General features: G+C 35.4%; 1 protein-coding gene across 1 annotated transcript; it reads right to left on the bottom strand.

Moving 5' to 3' along the window:
* Positions 1 to 3863: 3863 nt before the first annotated feature.
* LOC139690730 (pancreatic lipase-related protein 2-like) lies at positions 3864 to 15206 on the bottom strand. The gene is made up of 11 exons (XM_071588252.1): positions 15200 to 15206; positions 14182 to 14333; positions 13323 to 13439; positions 13071 to 13217; positions 10405 to 10513; positions 9424 to 9531; positions 8719 to 8987; positions 8182 to 8323; positions 6760 to 6886; positions 4526 to 4726; positions 3864 to 4011 (listed from the first exon to the last, which is right to left on the bottom strand). Exons 3-11 carry the CDS (start codon positions 13323 to 13325, stop codon positions 3927 to 3929), a joined length of 1191 nt encoding a protein of 396 aa, XP_071444353.1. The 5' UTR covers positions 13326 to 13439; positions 14182 to 14333; positions 15200 to 15206; the 3' UTR covers positions 3864 to 3926.
* Between the last annotated feature and the right edge of the window lie 1264 nt (positions 15207 to 16470).

Genomic DNA, 16470 nt, shown 5'->3' on the forward strand with positions numbered 1-16470 from the left:
TTTAATAGCATTTCCAGAAAAATTTTATAGATAATAGAAATTTACTCTATCGTTTGAAGAACGTAATTTTAGTGGTGTTTTTCAGCAGGAAAAGAGGCATTTATTCCTCAAACTTAAATTAATTGAAATCATGGATGATTTTACACCAATTATTCTAAATAATTAGCTGTGGTCACTTTCTTTCTGCTGATAATTTTTTACCGTTTACTTTCAACACTACAACAGTCACACTATTCTACTTAATTTATTTGATTTCTGTTCTCTTTACCGTCCGCTTTTCCATCCCTTTTCACTTCCTATATGCTTACTTTGATTCCAGTCTTCTTCATTCATTCATTCTCAGTCTTCAATTTCTTCTACTCTTAAAAGCTCATCTTATGCATTCGTCCATATTCAACCATTCCACATGAAACCGATCACAACAACCTCCCCGATGGTCCATTCATCCATAGCGTAGTAGAATGCCCCCTTATGGTGGGATCGATGCTTCACCGTTCACGTATAGGCTCCCTGTTTGCCAATACACATTGCTTTCCCTCTCGTTTTATAACTTCTCTCGCTTCCCTGATTTCCCGATACTTTTCGCAAACAGCGGTGAAGTGAAGTGATTCAACAGCGAAGGCATTCCCCGTCTCCATTCTACTGTACGTGTACAATCCTCAACCCCCATCGACCGCTCATTTCTCCTCCTGGTTGCGTCTAATTCCAGCACTTTCACCTCCCTCCTACACGTGATCAAGCAGTTTTACGTGCTCGCTTCAAATGAGCCTTCTTCTGCTCTGCTACCCCCTTAAAACAGACCGGACGAATGCACTTTCGCGGTCTCTTCCGTTCGTTCCTTCGGTTCATATGCGTCGTAAGCGGCTGGTCTCCCTTCCGCCCCCAGCGGTTCGCACTTCAACTATATCTTTCCCTCCTTGTGCCTACTCTCCTGAGCACTGCTTTATGCTGGCAGGAATCATTCCGACCTACGAGGCCGTGATTTTCGTCTCATTGTTCCACCCGCCAAGTCTCTTGATGGATCTAAAAATATTCGTTGTCTCTCTGGTGATTTCGAGGTTACCCTTTACAGCACCCGCTAAATCACGGTAAATTAAGAAAAGATGAATCAGTTGCAGATACGCTCCATATTTCAATACTAATCATTTTGATCCAAAATGAACATGGTGAATTCCCTTCTCTCATTTATCTCAATCTGAAATATCGCATTTATCTAGGTTTTCAGGGACTACCACTGAATGGCGGTGTCTTTCTTCGCATATGGAGTTACTCATTAGATGGTATCAGCTCTTCACACAGCATGGAGGAACGGCGCAGTTCAAGCATAGTAAGTCATTTAATTCTCCTTTAAACACTAATCCAACCTTTTTAAACGCTGACAAAGATTTAAAAGATTTAACTTGAGAAGTCGAATTTAATAAGAACTTTTCATAAAAACATCATAAAAATTACGAAAATCACTCTATGCAGGGGAATCTAATGCTTTTTCGTCAATAAATTTCTTTCCGTAATTTTTCTTTTGTTCTGATGAATAGTAGTCTTTAAAATCCAATCTACTGGTTAAATCGTTTGGAGTCGGGTCTTTTTAAGCGTATAATTTAATCTTTGAGAGTATTGCAGAACCACGTAAAATCTTTTTGAAAATAATTTATCCACAGAATGTATCGTTAACGATTAGGAATAATACTAGGAACCTTGTCAAACTTTCTATCGAAACTCCTAGAGTTAAGTCTTCATCTAGTGAACTCAGACATCACATCGACTCAATCCCTTGGTACAAGTAATTTGATTTTTATTAGTCTTATATAACAAAAGCTTTTTTAAGCTACAAATTTCTAATGCACAATACTTGGTCACAATTTTTCAGGCACAATCGTATCCAAAGTGGATGTCGAGGTCGATTTCTTGTAAACCTAACATAGTATACTAAGGCTATATGCTGTTGCCTGTTTGGTCACTTCTTCCTTTATTCAACCAATTACTACATGCCGGCACAGACAAACGGCGCGACCATACCAGCCTGAGTAATTAGTTTTCCCTTCTCCTTTCCATCTCTGCGGGCCATCAATACCTTCTCCCGTACTCCACTACTGCATTAGATACGAACAGCTCGATAAGAGGGAGAGAGAGAGAGCGCTGAGTGCGCCCCTAAACCCGCAGCAGGCTCCCTACCGAAGCCGCAAGCTCTTTTTTTCACATGATTCTTGCTCCCCCCCTTGCTTCTTCCTCCTCGATCCGCCCTTCGTGAAGCTTCAGCAAAGTCCTCTCTATTTCTCTCTTACGCGCGTCTAATGGACTCCCTCCTGGGGGCCATCGCCAGCAACAAAGGACGCGGAAGTACGGGCCGGAAATGCGCTCACGCGAATCTCCCGACTCCCTTCGACAGACCCACCCTCGGCTCTCGATTCCACCCCTTCCTCGCGAAACCCCGAGCGCGGGAAGTGCACTCCGCACCACGGGAGGTCGGGCTTCAAAATCCGACGGGTATTATAAGAGGGGGAGGTATGGGCTGAAAACGTTTCAGCGTGGGTCAAGATGGAGTGAGTGGTCGCACGGGGAGGGTCGGGGGAGGGCAGGGGCCAAGAGGAGAGTGGAGATGGGTTTTAGGCGGACGGCCAGCCCTGGATCTCCCTCCAAACTGAATGGCAGGGCAAACATAGGTGAGCTCGGAGAGTAATAGAGCTGCGGAGTGGATATTCGAAATTTGCAATGCTCGTGGGGACTGGCGGTGAGCGTATAAACCGAAAGAGAGCTTTCAAAGCATCGAAGGGCTGTTAGAAGAATGCCAGCTGGGAGAGGAAGTGTTCATGGGCAGGCAACCTAGCCACTGATCTAATGAGCAAGCACTTCCATTTCGATGGTGGGAAAGATGAAGAAATCCTGCGTTGTCTTGAAAATTGCTGGAATTCCCTCGCGGAAATACTGTAATACCATCAAATTCCTATTTATTAGCTTCAGCCTTAGGTATAAGCAGTTTAGAGAATATATGGGGAAATACTGGTCTCCGATTATCCCGATTACTGTATATCAAAAAGTTACCGGCTCTGAGTATTAAATGAACCACTTAAATTCATATGTGCGATTTGATGCTTAACGCACATCAATGGTATCGAAGATGACACGCCACCGCAAACTGTGGGGAAATTTAAGAAAGGAAGATATTACCTCGTGACTTCAATAGAAAAATAGTCATTGAATAGTTATTAAAAATAAAAATAATCCCTTATAAAATGTAAAATAAGTGTTACAAGAATATAATGGATCATGATAAAACAACCCTTTTATGGTTAATCTAAACTTTAATAGTAACAGTAGATCAATGATTTCATTATTAAGTTTACACGGGAGGACCCGATAGTTTTCGATCTTCAGAAAGCCTGGACAACCAGCATGTGCTGTTCTTGCTGAAGATTGAAGGAAGGAAAATTTTTGTTGATTAGCCCATTTACTGACTATTGGGAAACACTCTGTGCATTAAAGCAGTCTCTGTAAATGTCTCTGTAGCAAAGCAAATGTCTCTGTAGCAAAGCATATGTCTCTGTAGCAATATAGGCTAATATAGGTAATTAAAATGCGATTTTGTATAATTACTGCTCTGAAAAATGATACGATAGTACTCATTGGTTCCGAATCCGGTTGCGGGTCATCACATTATCGGAAAAATCAGCAGATTCTTAATAGCATTGATATTCTTCTTTTTTCGCCATTCAACGAATGAAAGTGTCATAAATTTCATGCATACGATTTGTTTGATTCATTTCTCTAATCGCTGAAGTTCGATAAATAAGGCTATTCTATGGATTACTCATTAGGTTAAGTGTGTTTTATGGGCATAATAATTTATATTCGGTTATTTTACATGTTTTACTTTATTCAAGCAAAGGGATTTATGAATTCGTGCAAAAACAATCACTTTTTGTAAATGATTAACATTTTAAATTTAATGATGTTTGCTGGCCGTTATTTACTTTAAAGGGAGCTGCGTCGTTGCAGGAAGCGCTTGTTTGGAACCTATAAAGGAAAATGAGAGCTAGTGTTAATTTCCACAACTTCAGTTTGGAAACAAACAGGTTGAGGTTGGACACTCCGAGGAGTTTCACATTAATTTCCTTGAAACTGCATCAATCAAACTATCTATTCCCATATAATCTTCAATTCGAAGCAGGTAAAATGAAAATCATATTTTTTGTTGCCATTAGAATCAAAAATGTATGACCCAGGAAGTGATTCATAACAATTTTACTACTTTACCTTATTTTATATTTCTTAAACTTTGCTTATCAATTCCATTACCACTTGAAAAATTTATCCTTGGATTGGAAATTGAATGATGCCATGAATGAGATTATAAAACAGAAACTATAAGATAATTGAATCTACTTTGAGACTAGTGTGATGCTACTGTAGAAATGGATAGAATTTAACAGGATTTTTAAATATTTACCGTACGATGCCGAGAGAATTGGCTCGTCAGCAATATTTTATGGCAAAGGACGGAGTTAGGTGGTAGTAAATTAGTACTCACTTTGTTCCAGGGTAGAAACCCAGATTTGTGACTTCAAATTTGGAAAAGAAAAGGTCCTTAACGCAGAATAAGCAAGTATCCAAGCTTAGGAGATTAGACTTCCACTTCCATGTCACGTCAGCTTTAGACGCTCTTCCCACGTTGTCTGAGGAAAATCCTAGGAAGTTGTTCGATTCACCTTTCACCAGTTTCTGCGGTTCTCTTTGGGGGAGAGGAATGAGTCCAATTGAGGCTTAAAAAAGTCGAGCAATTTATTTATTTCAAAAATTATTGTTTAGCATGGAAACGCCAAATTTCTAACACTAGTCATCCTTTTTTTTGAATTAGCAAATAATATTAGAAAGGTTTTTTAAAATAAATCTTTTTTAATTAAGAGGATCGTTGAGATTTTTCAAACGCTCCGGTCGAATTATTAGTATCACGAATAAATATTCAATTTTCACGCTCACTAATTTTCATTGAAAGTTTCTACAAAAATTTCCATATTTTACAGCTATGCTCAAAAAATAGAATTATACGCCCGGATGCTCTACGAATACATGATGAAAAATATTAGCTATCTCTTGCAGACGCAGAAGATCTACATCTGCTTACTAAAGAGAACGATAATTTTATCCATGAATAAGCCTATAATAAAATAATAATGCCTATAAAAATATAATTTGATCATACCTATAATGACACCATTATTCATTGTATTACTTTGTAATCAAAGCTTCGTTTAGCTTCTAGGTAATATAAGCCACAAATACGCATCCCATGCAAAGTTTTTATTGGCATTTTTTTGTTGAATATCCATTAGATATGAGAGATTTGTAGTTCTGTCTAGCAGAGAGAAGTTAAAACTTTGCATTATGATAAATCGGTATATCTCTAGAGTAGCCTAAGGAAATTTTACCACAATTGTGCCATGCAAATCAAAAAGCAAGCTTTGGAATCAGTCAAAATATTATAATATAAACTATTATTTATAAGAAAATTTTCTTATTAAAGTTGTGAAAAAATGGAACAAAAATTTTATTCAAAGAATAGCTTTTTTTAGGGCTACACTTTTAGATTGTATATATGCTTAAGTATTTTTAAATTTCCTACACAAAAAGAGGTTTTTACTTCAAACTTAATGAATGAGCACAATTTGGTACGCGTGATTTTTTAAATCATTATTAATTGAGTGATTGGAATGCAGCATGATCATGAAAATAACTAGTGGTCCTAGTGAAAACTTTGCAGCTTAAAACATATTTTTAATTACCTCCCATAGTTTGGCGTGGAAGGCTACTCGATAAAATGATGGCTGTTTGGTTTCTGTATAAAGAGTTTTATATTTGAGTAAATCTATATTTACGAAGTAGAAGTTTTTCCCAGAAAAAGTAATCTCGACTAGAAAGAAAAACATTAACCCTAAGGATCTTCAATTAAAAAAGCTAAAGTTGAAAGTATATTTCTAAAATTTACTAATACCCGTCCATAGGAAAAAGGGATGGAATTCAACATCATATCAACGGATAGAACGAAGTTTGAGTTACATTATTACAAGAGTTTATCATCTTTTCTTATTTTTTTTCTTGTATTTAAATGGTTTGAATGCCCAAAGAGATTGAATCGGTTACGTAAAATTTTCTGGATAACTGACAATGGGTTTTCTGCTTTAAAGAATCTTTTGTATGAATACTTCCGAACATTTTCGTCTTTCTTAGGTCCCGTTCATTAAAATCCTGGGTTTATTTCAGTTATGAAGTGCCAAAAAGTGTGAATAATATATGGTAAAAGATGAAAATAGAAGAAAATTAGTTAATTATTAAGCTAACTTTATGAAATAATCCTTGGAGCTTTTCAGTTTGGGCGCAGATTTTTTGTTTGGGCACTACCGTAGAATGGTTTTTTTCACAGAGTATTGGCATATGGTTATGTGCATATAATCTAAGTAAGGGATTTTATATTGTAAGAGCGTTTAATACCAAAGATGTTTTCACCTTCGGTAGGTTCAGTTTAAGTAATAATTGGAAGGTGGAAAAGTTTTAATAAAGAATAGAATAAACTTACGATCTCTACGGAATTCAAACAGAGGTGTTGAGAAAAATATTCTCAAAAGACCGTACCATATGCCCCAAAATGCCATAACAGTTTAAGGCGGGTGTTTTAACCGTGGATACCATTTTGTCGATAATTTTCCATAATTATATTAATATAATGATCAGTTACTTTTATTCCGTGAGAAATGAAAATTTAGTTACTTTTCCGAGAGGTCCATTTTAATAGTGTTATTCTGCTCCCCATGTAAATTAACAAAGAGATTTCCATATTCGGTCTCTCTTCCTTTAGAGTTGGTATCCAGCGTTACGTTTACTGCGTAGTGGTACCCTGAAAAATTTTAAAAATCATTAAGGGTGATAAAATTGACTCACTAGTAGAAAGATGTTTTATAATTTGTGGATATTCCTATGCGTAGATAACTTTTTTTTATTTTTACACGAACCAAGCATTTATAATCCAAAATCTACATCTCTATCTTTTAAATAAGTGGCGAACGATATTTTTTATGAATCCAAGTAATAAAATCAACACGGATAAAAGTAATCTGAAAAAAGAAAGCTATAAGGACACATCTATGAGCTAACGCCCCTAAGAGATAGTATGATTAATGGTTATTGAAGAATCTGTAACCCCTTATTAATCTCTTAACAATGATTACGGAAATGTTGCTGCCCTAAATTAATACAGAAATTTAAAATGATGCTTTTTGATTTACAGACATTTTTCCTAGTCACCACAGTCAAAATCGTATGACTCAAGCAGTCTTAGAAAAGGCTGATTTCAAGTACTTATTTTCTGTTTCTATTTTTACGACCATCTCGTAAATAGTCTTGTTATTTCCAAAATCGTTCTTCAAATATAACTTTCTTCAATGTGAGAAAAAATTTAAAGCACACTGACTTCAGTATTTGTGCAAACCATTGAGCAAATTTTAATTAATAATGAATTTATCCTTTTCTATTTGAGGACTAGTAATACGCTCAGACACTTTGATAGTAACTCTTAAACTTTTTCAAATTTTACATCACATGAAATATCTCCAGATATGCTACTGTAGATCGTGATATAGCGAGCATATCAATAATTACATTAACCATTAGAATTTTAAGATTAATGAAAGAACCACGACGAAATGTGTGAAGTCAATTTTGGTTTTGAATTAAAGTAACGCGAATAAATTCAGCGTACTCCACGTTTTTACAATTATCAAACAATTTATGAGTTTTTGTGGGATACAAAATGATAACATGGTATATTTTTTTATGATATGGTAAATGATATATTTCTTCAAATATGTGACTTCATGGTACTTTTTGCTCAAGTTAATTTGTTTGCTATAATGGTTCAAATGGTAGTAACATTTTATGGAGTGTAACTCTTTTAGGGCCTATTCAATTATCCTAGAGGAGATCAGCTCAAAAACCTTTATTAAAAAATAAGAAATGGCTCATTTTCTTAAGAGCCATAAAACAACATTTTTGTTTGTTTTTTATGGTAATTAATGAAAGCATTTATTCTCGTTATATTTGATATTTTATCTTGTCTGGTAATTATATCCCTTGATTTAAATTCTTAAAATGAGATATAATATGCTAAGAGATTTTTTTTAATATTTCCATTACCGCAAAATGGCTCCTCAGAATTCGTCTTCAAGAAGAATTTTCTCGGCTTGGATAGAGTCTCGTCCTTCCCTGGATATTTATCAGCGTCTAATCCCATCAATGCGCATCCCATCCCGTTCTCCCCACAACTCGTACACTTTCCCTGGAAGTAGATTTAAGCCATCCGTATCTTTTAAAGTAATAGGGAAGTTATGCAGACCTGTTAATATCGTATGGAATAACTAAGACAACTTATTATTTTAAAACACTTACAAAATTATAGTTGATACTAAAGATAATTTTTTAAATTAATTCATGAAACGACGAGTGAGGTACATTAGTAATAGTAATCATCGTCAAAAATTGGCATATTTTCAATCTCGAGAATATCCTGTATGCATAAGAGAAACAGGAACAGGTGTTTAAAATTTCGCCGTTAAATTCAATAAACGAAACGAGGATATTGTCAATTAGACCCTCCATTGCTTGTATTTCAAATGTTACTATACTAAGTTCAACTCAAGGTCTCATAAATGATTCTTTTTCCTAACAACTTACGTTGAGGAAATCCTCATAGGAATCGCAGAGAAATGCGGTGAAGGGACATTTGTCATCGTCACCCTCATCCTTTTCATTGAAGTAGGGTGACGAGGTGATAGACTCCAGAAACAGAAGTTCCGAGCGGCTGTGCGAGCACGAGGGTGCCTCCTCCACGGAGTTTATCACCTCAGCCATGCCCTTCCTCAGAGACACGCTGCAGCCGGGTTGGCTATTGCCGCCGTTCGGAAAGAAGTCCATATGTCCGATTGCCTCCTCCATTCCAAAACCTTTTCAGGGGAAATATCGAGAATTCTTCGTTAATGCAATGCGTGAAAAGTATTATTTTATCATTGGTACCGCTTGTTTGAAATTTCTAACATGTATGAAAGAAATTCTGTTAACTGATGTGAAAATGCTATTCGCACAACGAATTTCAGGGCTGCGCGATGGGTTAGAGGCAAACCCTGATCTTTTGTCAAATGATTGTTGCCCTGAAGTGCAAACTTACGTGACTATTCAGCTGATTCGGAGTAATTATTATTTCATTATAACTTTTATCATTCTGTTAAAACACCAAAACAAAATTCGGTTTTACTTAAGTTATGATTATAAGTGGCCCTCTGGCGACTTCTTCTCATACAAACTGAAATTTCACCTCGACATGCCATAAGGGTATAATTTTTTGCTGAGTCTCCATGTAGTGAAAAATATCGGAATTCTTACCCATTAATTCGGCGTCAGTGTGAATGACATCCACAAACTTGGCATCCTTCTTATCGAGACGAACGAAGTTTGGCATGCTGGTAAACATAGGTCCGGCAGGGTCCAGTCCTAGATATAGAAAATATTATAGGTGCTGAGATATTATTTTTAAAGAAATAGGTAACCAGGAAACCACTGAATGACTCTATATAACGTAACAGATTAAATCATTTCCGTAATGTGATCAGGTCGTAATCGAGTAGATATTAAATATGTTACTAGCTCCATCGTACTATGGTAGAAGATATTGTGAAAATAGGATTTAAAGAATCAACTTAGAGGCAACACATTTGAAATGCTCTTTTATTTATTCGAATTTTTTTATTTGTGCTAAGTAGCCTAATGCCTGATCATTATGGTATCAAACCTTACATTAATTTTTAATTACTTGCTAATTGTCTAGCGTGCTGAGAGAAATACATAAAATAACGCAGAAAATATAAGCTGATTTGTATGTCAATTATTTGAATTTATGATATTTTCCATTGGCAACTAAACTTTATGAAGCACTTAATTTGAAACTGCATGTTTGTAGTGAAATCACCCCCTATCATACATCATTCAAAATTTTAGGGTACCATACTGGTGAACCTTAATGCCAATAATTAGCGTAGAACCTGGTAGCTTTTAAATCTGCTTTTTTCAGGTGAGGAATAATGAAGCTAGTTTTGTTTTTATTTGTAAAGTTTTTCATTTGTAAGGAATTTAAATTATCATGGAGAAACATTTTTGAGGAGCAAAACATTATTTGGAAGCGATTATTACTTAGGAGGCCGTATGTTCCGCCATTAAGGTATCATATCGAGGTTTTTATGTATATTACATTGGTCAGATTAATTTGGTGCTTTTGATAAGTCCGCTGATGTAATTTACGGTTTATAGGATATTACTCTTTTAAATACCGATGAGAAAAATGTATATAAAAATAGAAAGACCTATTACCTGTAATTCTTCCTAAACCTTCAATCCTTTCGCCGGCATACCCTGAAGTTTGGGCGCCGAGGCTGTGCCCTATTAGATGGAAGTCACCGGCAGATCCATTTTTAGTTTTCTAATTCAAAAAATAAAAATGGATTAATGTTGTAATTAACTTCAGCACTAAATGAAATGTGGCACTAACTTATTTATACTAATGCATACTTAAGAATACATTTTCATGTGTCCATTGCTCATATTTTGAAATATAAAAGGAGAGAAGGTTAAACTGATGAAAACTTTAACTTTTTAAGGACACAAATTGCTAAAACAATAATCGGTCAACTTTGAAATACGGGAGACCATTCGTACGGTTATTTGTTCCCATATCATACTTAAAAATAGTTTATTTAATAATAAGCGAATAATCATTTGACCATTTGATTCAGCCGAGTTAATTGCCCATGTAGTTACAAATAATTTACATAAATTTATAAATAGTGTGATCAGCTCACGTGTCCCGGGAAGCGATGAGGATTTGGATTGCAACTTAGTGCTCATGAAGTGCAATGTTAAATTTAAGGAATTGTAACAAGGAGGAATAAAAGAAAATGGAATGTTAAAGGCTTAACTGGGGAGAGAGAGCTGAAGTGCCACATGTACGTTGATGAAATACTAAGCGAGGATAAGGAGACGAAGGCAGCAGAAAAGGGATGGGCGTATTTCAAGCAAGGAAAAATGGAAGTGGCAAGTGAAACAAAACGAATAGTACATAGAAAAGGGATTAGGAAGCCATAGGTATGATTTGATAAATGACTGAGCTTTAATGTAGAACATTAGAAAAGAAAGTACAAAGAGCTACAAACTGAGACGAGAATATAATAGGAAAAAGGAAACAGGATTTAAAAAAGAAAATTCCGTTATACCCACTGTGAGAAATTCAACGTGTAAAATATTAATCGAAAGAGAAGAGTAGAGGAAAGAATGTATATAGTATGTATATCTCAAAAAAATTTTCATCTACAAAAAATAGGCCAGGGAATTTAGATAGAGAAAGAGAATATGATTTTAATAATGATAGCGAAGGGCCAGGAATTCTTGATAATGAGATAGAAAAAGTATAGAAGAAAACAAAATTGGAGAACATTGAGTGGATATTTAACATACCTTCAGAACTATTCAAGAATTTAGATAACCTAAACAGAATATATAGAAAGGAAGGGAGTATTAGTAAGAAACATAGTCTGCAAAAGTCATTACCGATTATAGAAGATTGGATTAGAATTCCCTGATAAACGACTTATAAATGAAATAAACGACATCTCTTTGTCAGAGATTGCAGAGTAGCGAATAGCGAATGGAGAGTAGCTATGCGCAGTGCTAGAGAGAGTAGTAAGACAAGTATGTCCATTATCACATATTAATTTTATTTTCCATTCGGAATATATAGTGAATGAAGGAAAACTCATAAGCTAGGTTGAAAGTAGGTCGGAAACTTTTAAAACCAGTTATATATGCGGATTTCCAAGTGTTAGTCAGTCAAAGGGTTAACATTATTGGTTGGTTTATTGCAGAATCAATCTGAGAATTATAAAATGATCATTATGAAAATAAAGGTAACGATATTCTCAAAAATAGGAAGGTTTAGATAGGAATTAATGCTGGGGGACAAAAACTTTAGCAAGTAGAACAGTTTAGCTATCAAAAAATGGTTTTGGTGGATGGTGGGAAAAGATGTAGGGAAATAAATCGTAAAATTTCATTAAAATTTAGGTGATATTTGATGTCAGACACCTAAAGTAAAGACAAAAAGGGACGAATTGTCTCCTGAGGATGGCTCTGTGAGTTCGAAATTTGCGTCGTGCAATAAAGCTTCATTTGTGGAAAAGAGATATATCCTTGCTTGATTATGAATTCATCCCACTACATCAGTCCTAGATCTCGTATCTTAAAAAGAGATGACTAGTGAATACGTTAATATGAATCGTAGTTATGTATGACTTGGAAACTTCGTCGTTGAGACAAGAGAAAAACGGGAGGGAAAAACATTGAGAGGCAATGGGATACTGAAAGAAATAACGTAGTATGCAATGCAGGAAAACAAGGTAGGAAAAGAATAGGAAATGAGGGTGGATGCCTGGAAGTTGCGTGGTATGAAGAGTTAAAGAATATGTTACCATAAAATCTTATTTCGGCTAAGAGTTTTTACCGTCATTTTATATAAGGTTTAGGAGTACAGTGTTGTGCAGTCCTTTGGTTCCTTAATAACTTACTCTAAGCCGGTATAAAGTGCTAAGAAATAACACCTTAGACCGAATATTAAGAATAAAATAGCCGACCCCGGTGGTGGCGGGGTATCGTCCTCGCCTGTCAACCCAGATTGCAGGTTAAATACCTTGATGGTTTTTCCTCCACCTAGGGCTTGGGGGTATGGAATTGCAATATTGTTATATTATTATTTAAAGTTCTATGTAAAGGCCGAAGTACTGCTTTCGGACAAATGCAAAATAAGTAAATAAATTTAAGTAAATTCATGCCAGGGTTTTCATTGTGCATATCACGATACATCTCCGTCTTATCAGATACTGTCGAACATTGTATAGCTACTTGCATTTAAAACTATGAAAAGATTTTTCTGCATACTACCTCGTATTACAGATAAATTTATTTTATTAGATTATCATCCAACTTACAAGTAGTGTGTTGACCAGATGAGCAATTTCTAGTCCTACCACTCGTGTGTTGGCAACTGCTTGGTTGTAAGGTATCCCGGCACCGTTGGACCAGTCCACTGTGATGACATTACAATCCATTCTGGTCAAAAGTGCCTTCATTATGCCCTAAAGACATTTTGAGTGATCCAAATGAATTATTGAAGGCTCAGCATTATTAATGTCAATAGAATATATTTAATTCAATTCATGTATGTTTCCACTTCTACTCACCATAACCCAGTCTGCTTTTGCATTTCCAAGAAACCCGTGTGTGATGAATTTAGTTTTTCTGCTTCCACTGTAGAGATTGGTCACGACTTCTTCATTTTTGTTTACAGATATCACTTCCTATTATGAATAATTTAGAGAATTAATTAACCAAAAATTCTACCTGTGATTAGGCTGTAGACATTGACGATTACCTACTCTTTGGTGTTTATGAATATGAATTCCTATTATTTAATGATTTAAAGAATTGGTTAGTCAGGATAATCTTTCCTTAACTGGTAGACAAATGCTAATAATTATAGTCAATTATAATCAAGATGAACATATGAACAAAGATGCGCATTTTTAGTGTTTATCGTAACCATTTTGTACGGTATCGTGATTTAGAGTCCTCACAATGATGGCTCTAGCATAATTGCAAGTGGATGTATGCATGAAATATTGATGTTTGAATAGACGTGTTCAATCATACTATATAAATCACCAGATAGAATTAATTGGAGTTAAGCTATGAACTCGCCGAGCCCGCTGAGTTTCACCTGCAGCAGGTTGCTATTGGTTCTTACTGATTTCCTCTCATTTTATATCCTACCTATTTACTCGTACTACTTGTCAATACTATATGGCCAATTATCTTAACTGTGTCTCATTTGATTCTTGAACTATTGATCCCAATAATTCCTTAGTTGATTTATGGCTCGAGATTGATGTATTATTAAGTTTAATATATTACACTATTTTTTTTTTAATTCAGTTAAAACGTTCACTCTACTCTAGAAAATATTATCCAGTAATCTATTACACTATTGATTTACAGTCAAATCTCATAAGAGAGCAGCTCTATAATACTTTTCATACTTACGCCAGTCAAATTTTCCCTGGTGTAGAGCGTGAAAACTATTCCAATGTCTTTTGGACTTGCGGGATCCAAGTTTAACGGCCTGTGAAGAGCACTATACCAGTCGTTTGTTGTTTTTAGACATCCCAGTCTGCCGTAACAAACTTCAGTATCCTCTGAAAAATAATTTATTCGTACTACAACCTATATAAAATATTAAATAGCAGATGTAATAATTTTTTATCCTTATAATAATCTCGATGCTTATTAACTCTCTTCTACTCTATTTTTCATAGGCCTGTAAAAGGTAAGTTTACATTTATTTTGAGCAATATCTCAGCTTTCCTCTCTCAGCAGAAAAGTTACACTCACCGTTATTCAGAAATCCCGCTTTATTATCTATGTATGCACAAAATGCGGAAGGAGTAATAAGCATCAGGGATGCTATCAACCAGAAACCTAAATGCATTAGCATAATGGTGTTCTGAAAAATAATTCATCATTCAGAGTTATATTCAATAATTACGTAAATAGATGATTGATATGAGTAGGTAGCAAGTGTTAAGTTTGATAGTATTGTACATTAACAATAATATAATACTGTTAAATTTACATAGTAACAATAATAATAATACTGTTGAATTTCTGGTTGTCGGTTTTAAAATCGAAAGTAAATATAATGATGAAAAAAGTAATGATTTTCAAATGTTGGGAATTATGTTTTTGTATAGCCGGAACTTAAAATTCCATTCAAGCTAATAAAATCATTACTCCACCTAGCAACATTAATACTGGGATCAAATTATTCTTCGTTAACTCCTTAAAATTTGAACCATAGCACGAATAAAAGTATTTTTATAAGCCTTTAGTGCTTTAAGTTGAAATTGAAAGAGCCGAGAGTGATAAACATTCCTACCATTGTGAATTTTAGAAAATAGTCCAACCAATCAAATAGATTGACTTGAGGAATGCTATAAACTAGGGGATGCGTAAAGAGATTACCCAGGATAGAGATGATAAGAATATGCTGGGCATACTTTACCTTCTACTGGTCGTAAATTGTCGAAACCAATACTTCCAATTGCGAACTAAAACTCAGCGGGGAGCATTTATATATCCATCCTGCATTCTCTTCGTCGGTACACATGCATCTCCGCCTGGTGATGCATGTTGAATTGCGACAACTTCAATTCCCCTAGGCAAATAATCAATCTGCACATTTTGTTTACTCATCCACTATTCTTTTCATACACAGCCGTGTGGATCGTGTTGAGAGAATACTCCGTTTCTTGAAAAGTAAACCGAAGCTGAAAGCAATCACAGCTACTGTTCCGGATTGGAAAGTCTTGATGAATACCGCCTACGGATTATTTGCCGTTCTCGTGTAGGGGAGTCTGTAAAGCAGGAAATTTGTGCTTGACTCGATTCTCATTCAACTTAAAAACCAGGCTTTAATCTTAGCTGGAGGTAAATTGATTGATCAAATGTATTGTAATTAAGTTAATGGCATAGCAAGTGGCATTTAGTCCCGTGTCCGTAGAGTTTTTCCCACACATATTTTCCCTAGAAAAATTGTCACTTTAACTTTCTCAACTAATTTCTGCTCACTGATTTTCAATTATCATGAAAAAATTGTTTAAAGTCTCCATTTTGTTTTCTAATAATTTCAATACCTCAAAATCAAAATATACGAGGGGTGATTGAGGCTCAAATATATTGATTGCTTACAGTTTTCCAAGAGTTAATTGTATAATTTTTCCAAGAAATTTACGTTTTCCTAATTTGCGCAGAACCCACTTTTAATCAGAGATATTACGTTTTTGAAGTGCAGCCACGAGGAAAAAGATTTTGAATCAAGTTTGAAGACAAATAGTGCAAATTAAATACATAAATAGAAAAACGGGTAAGTATACAGGGTGCGTTCCAAATGTAATGCTACTAAAGTTCTCGCGACGCTCTTATTGGTCGGAGTGATATCAAACTACTTGAAATGGGTGGGTAGGACGCTAAGATTTGCCGCAAAACCGGTCTTAGTGCTATCCAAGCTATGAAAGTGGCATGATATCAGTTATTGTAGACCTCTGCGCGCCGACTACGCCACGAAAGACCAACCGAGCGGAACGTTCAAGTGAACTTTTGAAACGTATTGAAAATGAATCTGATTATTCGTACGTCTTCAGTGGTGATGAAACCTGTATTTTTGAATTCTATCCAGAAACAATACGCCAAAGCTCTGTGTGGTACACCGACCAGTCTCCTAAGCCCAAAAAGGCAAGAATGAGCAAATCAAAAGTGAAAAACATACTCGTTCTC

This window comes from Hetaerina americana, unplaced genomic scaffold, assembly GCF_022747635.1.
Source record: "Hetaerina americana unplaced genomic scaffold, ioHetAmer1.1.p SCAF_3, whole genome shotgun sequence".
NCBI classification, from domain to species: domain Eukaryota; kingdom Metazoa; phylum Arthropoda; class Insecta; order Odonata; family Calopterygidae; genus Hetaerina; species Hetaerina americana.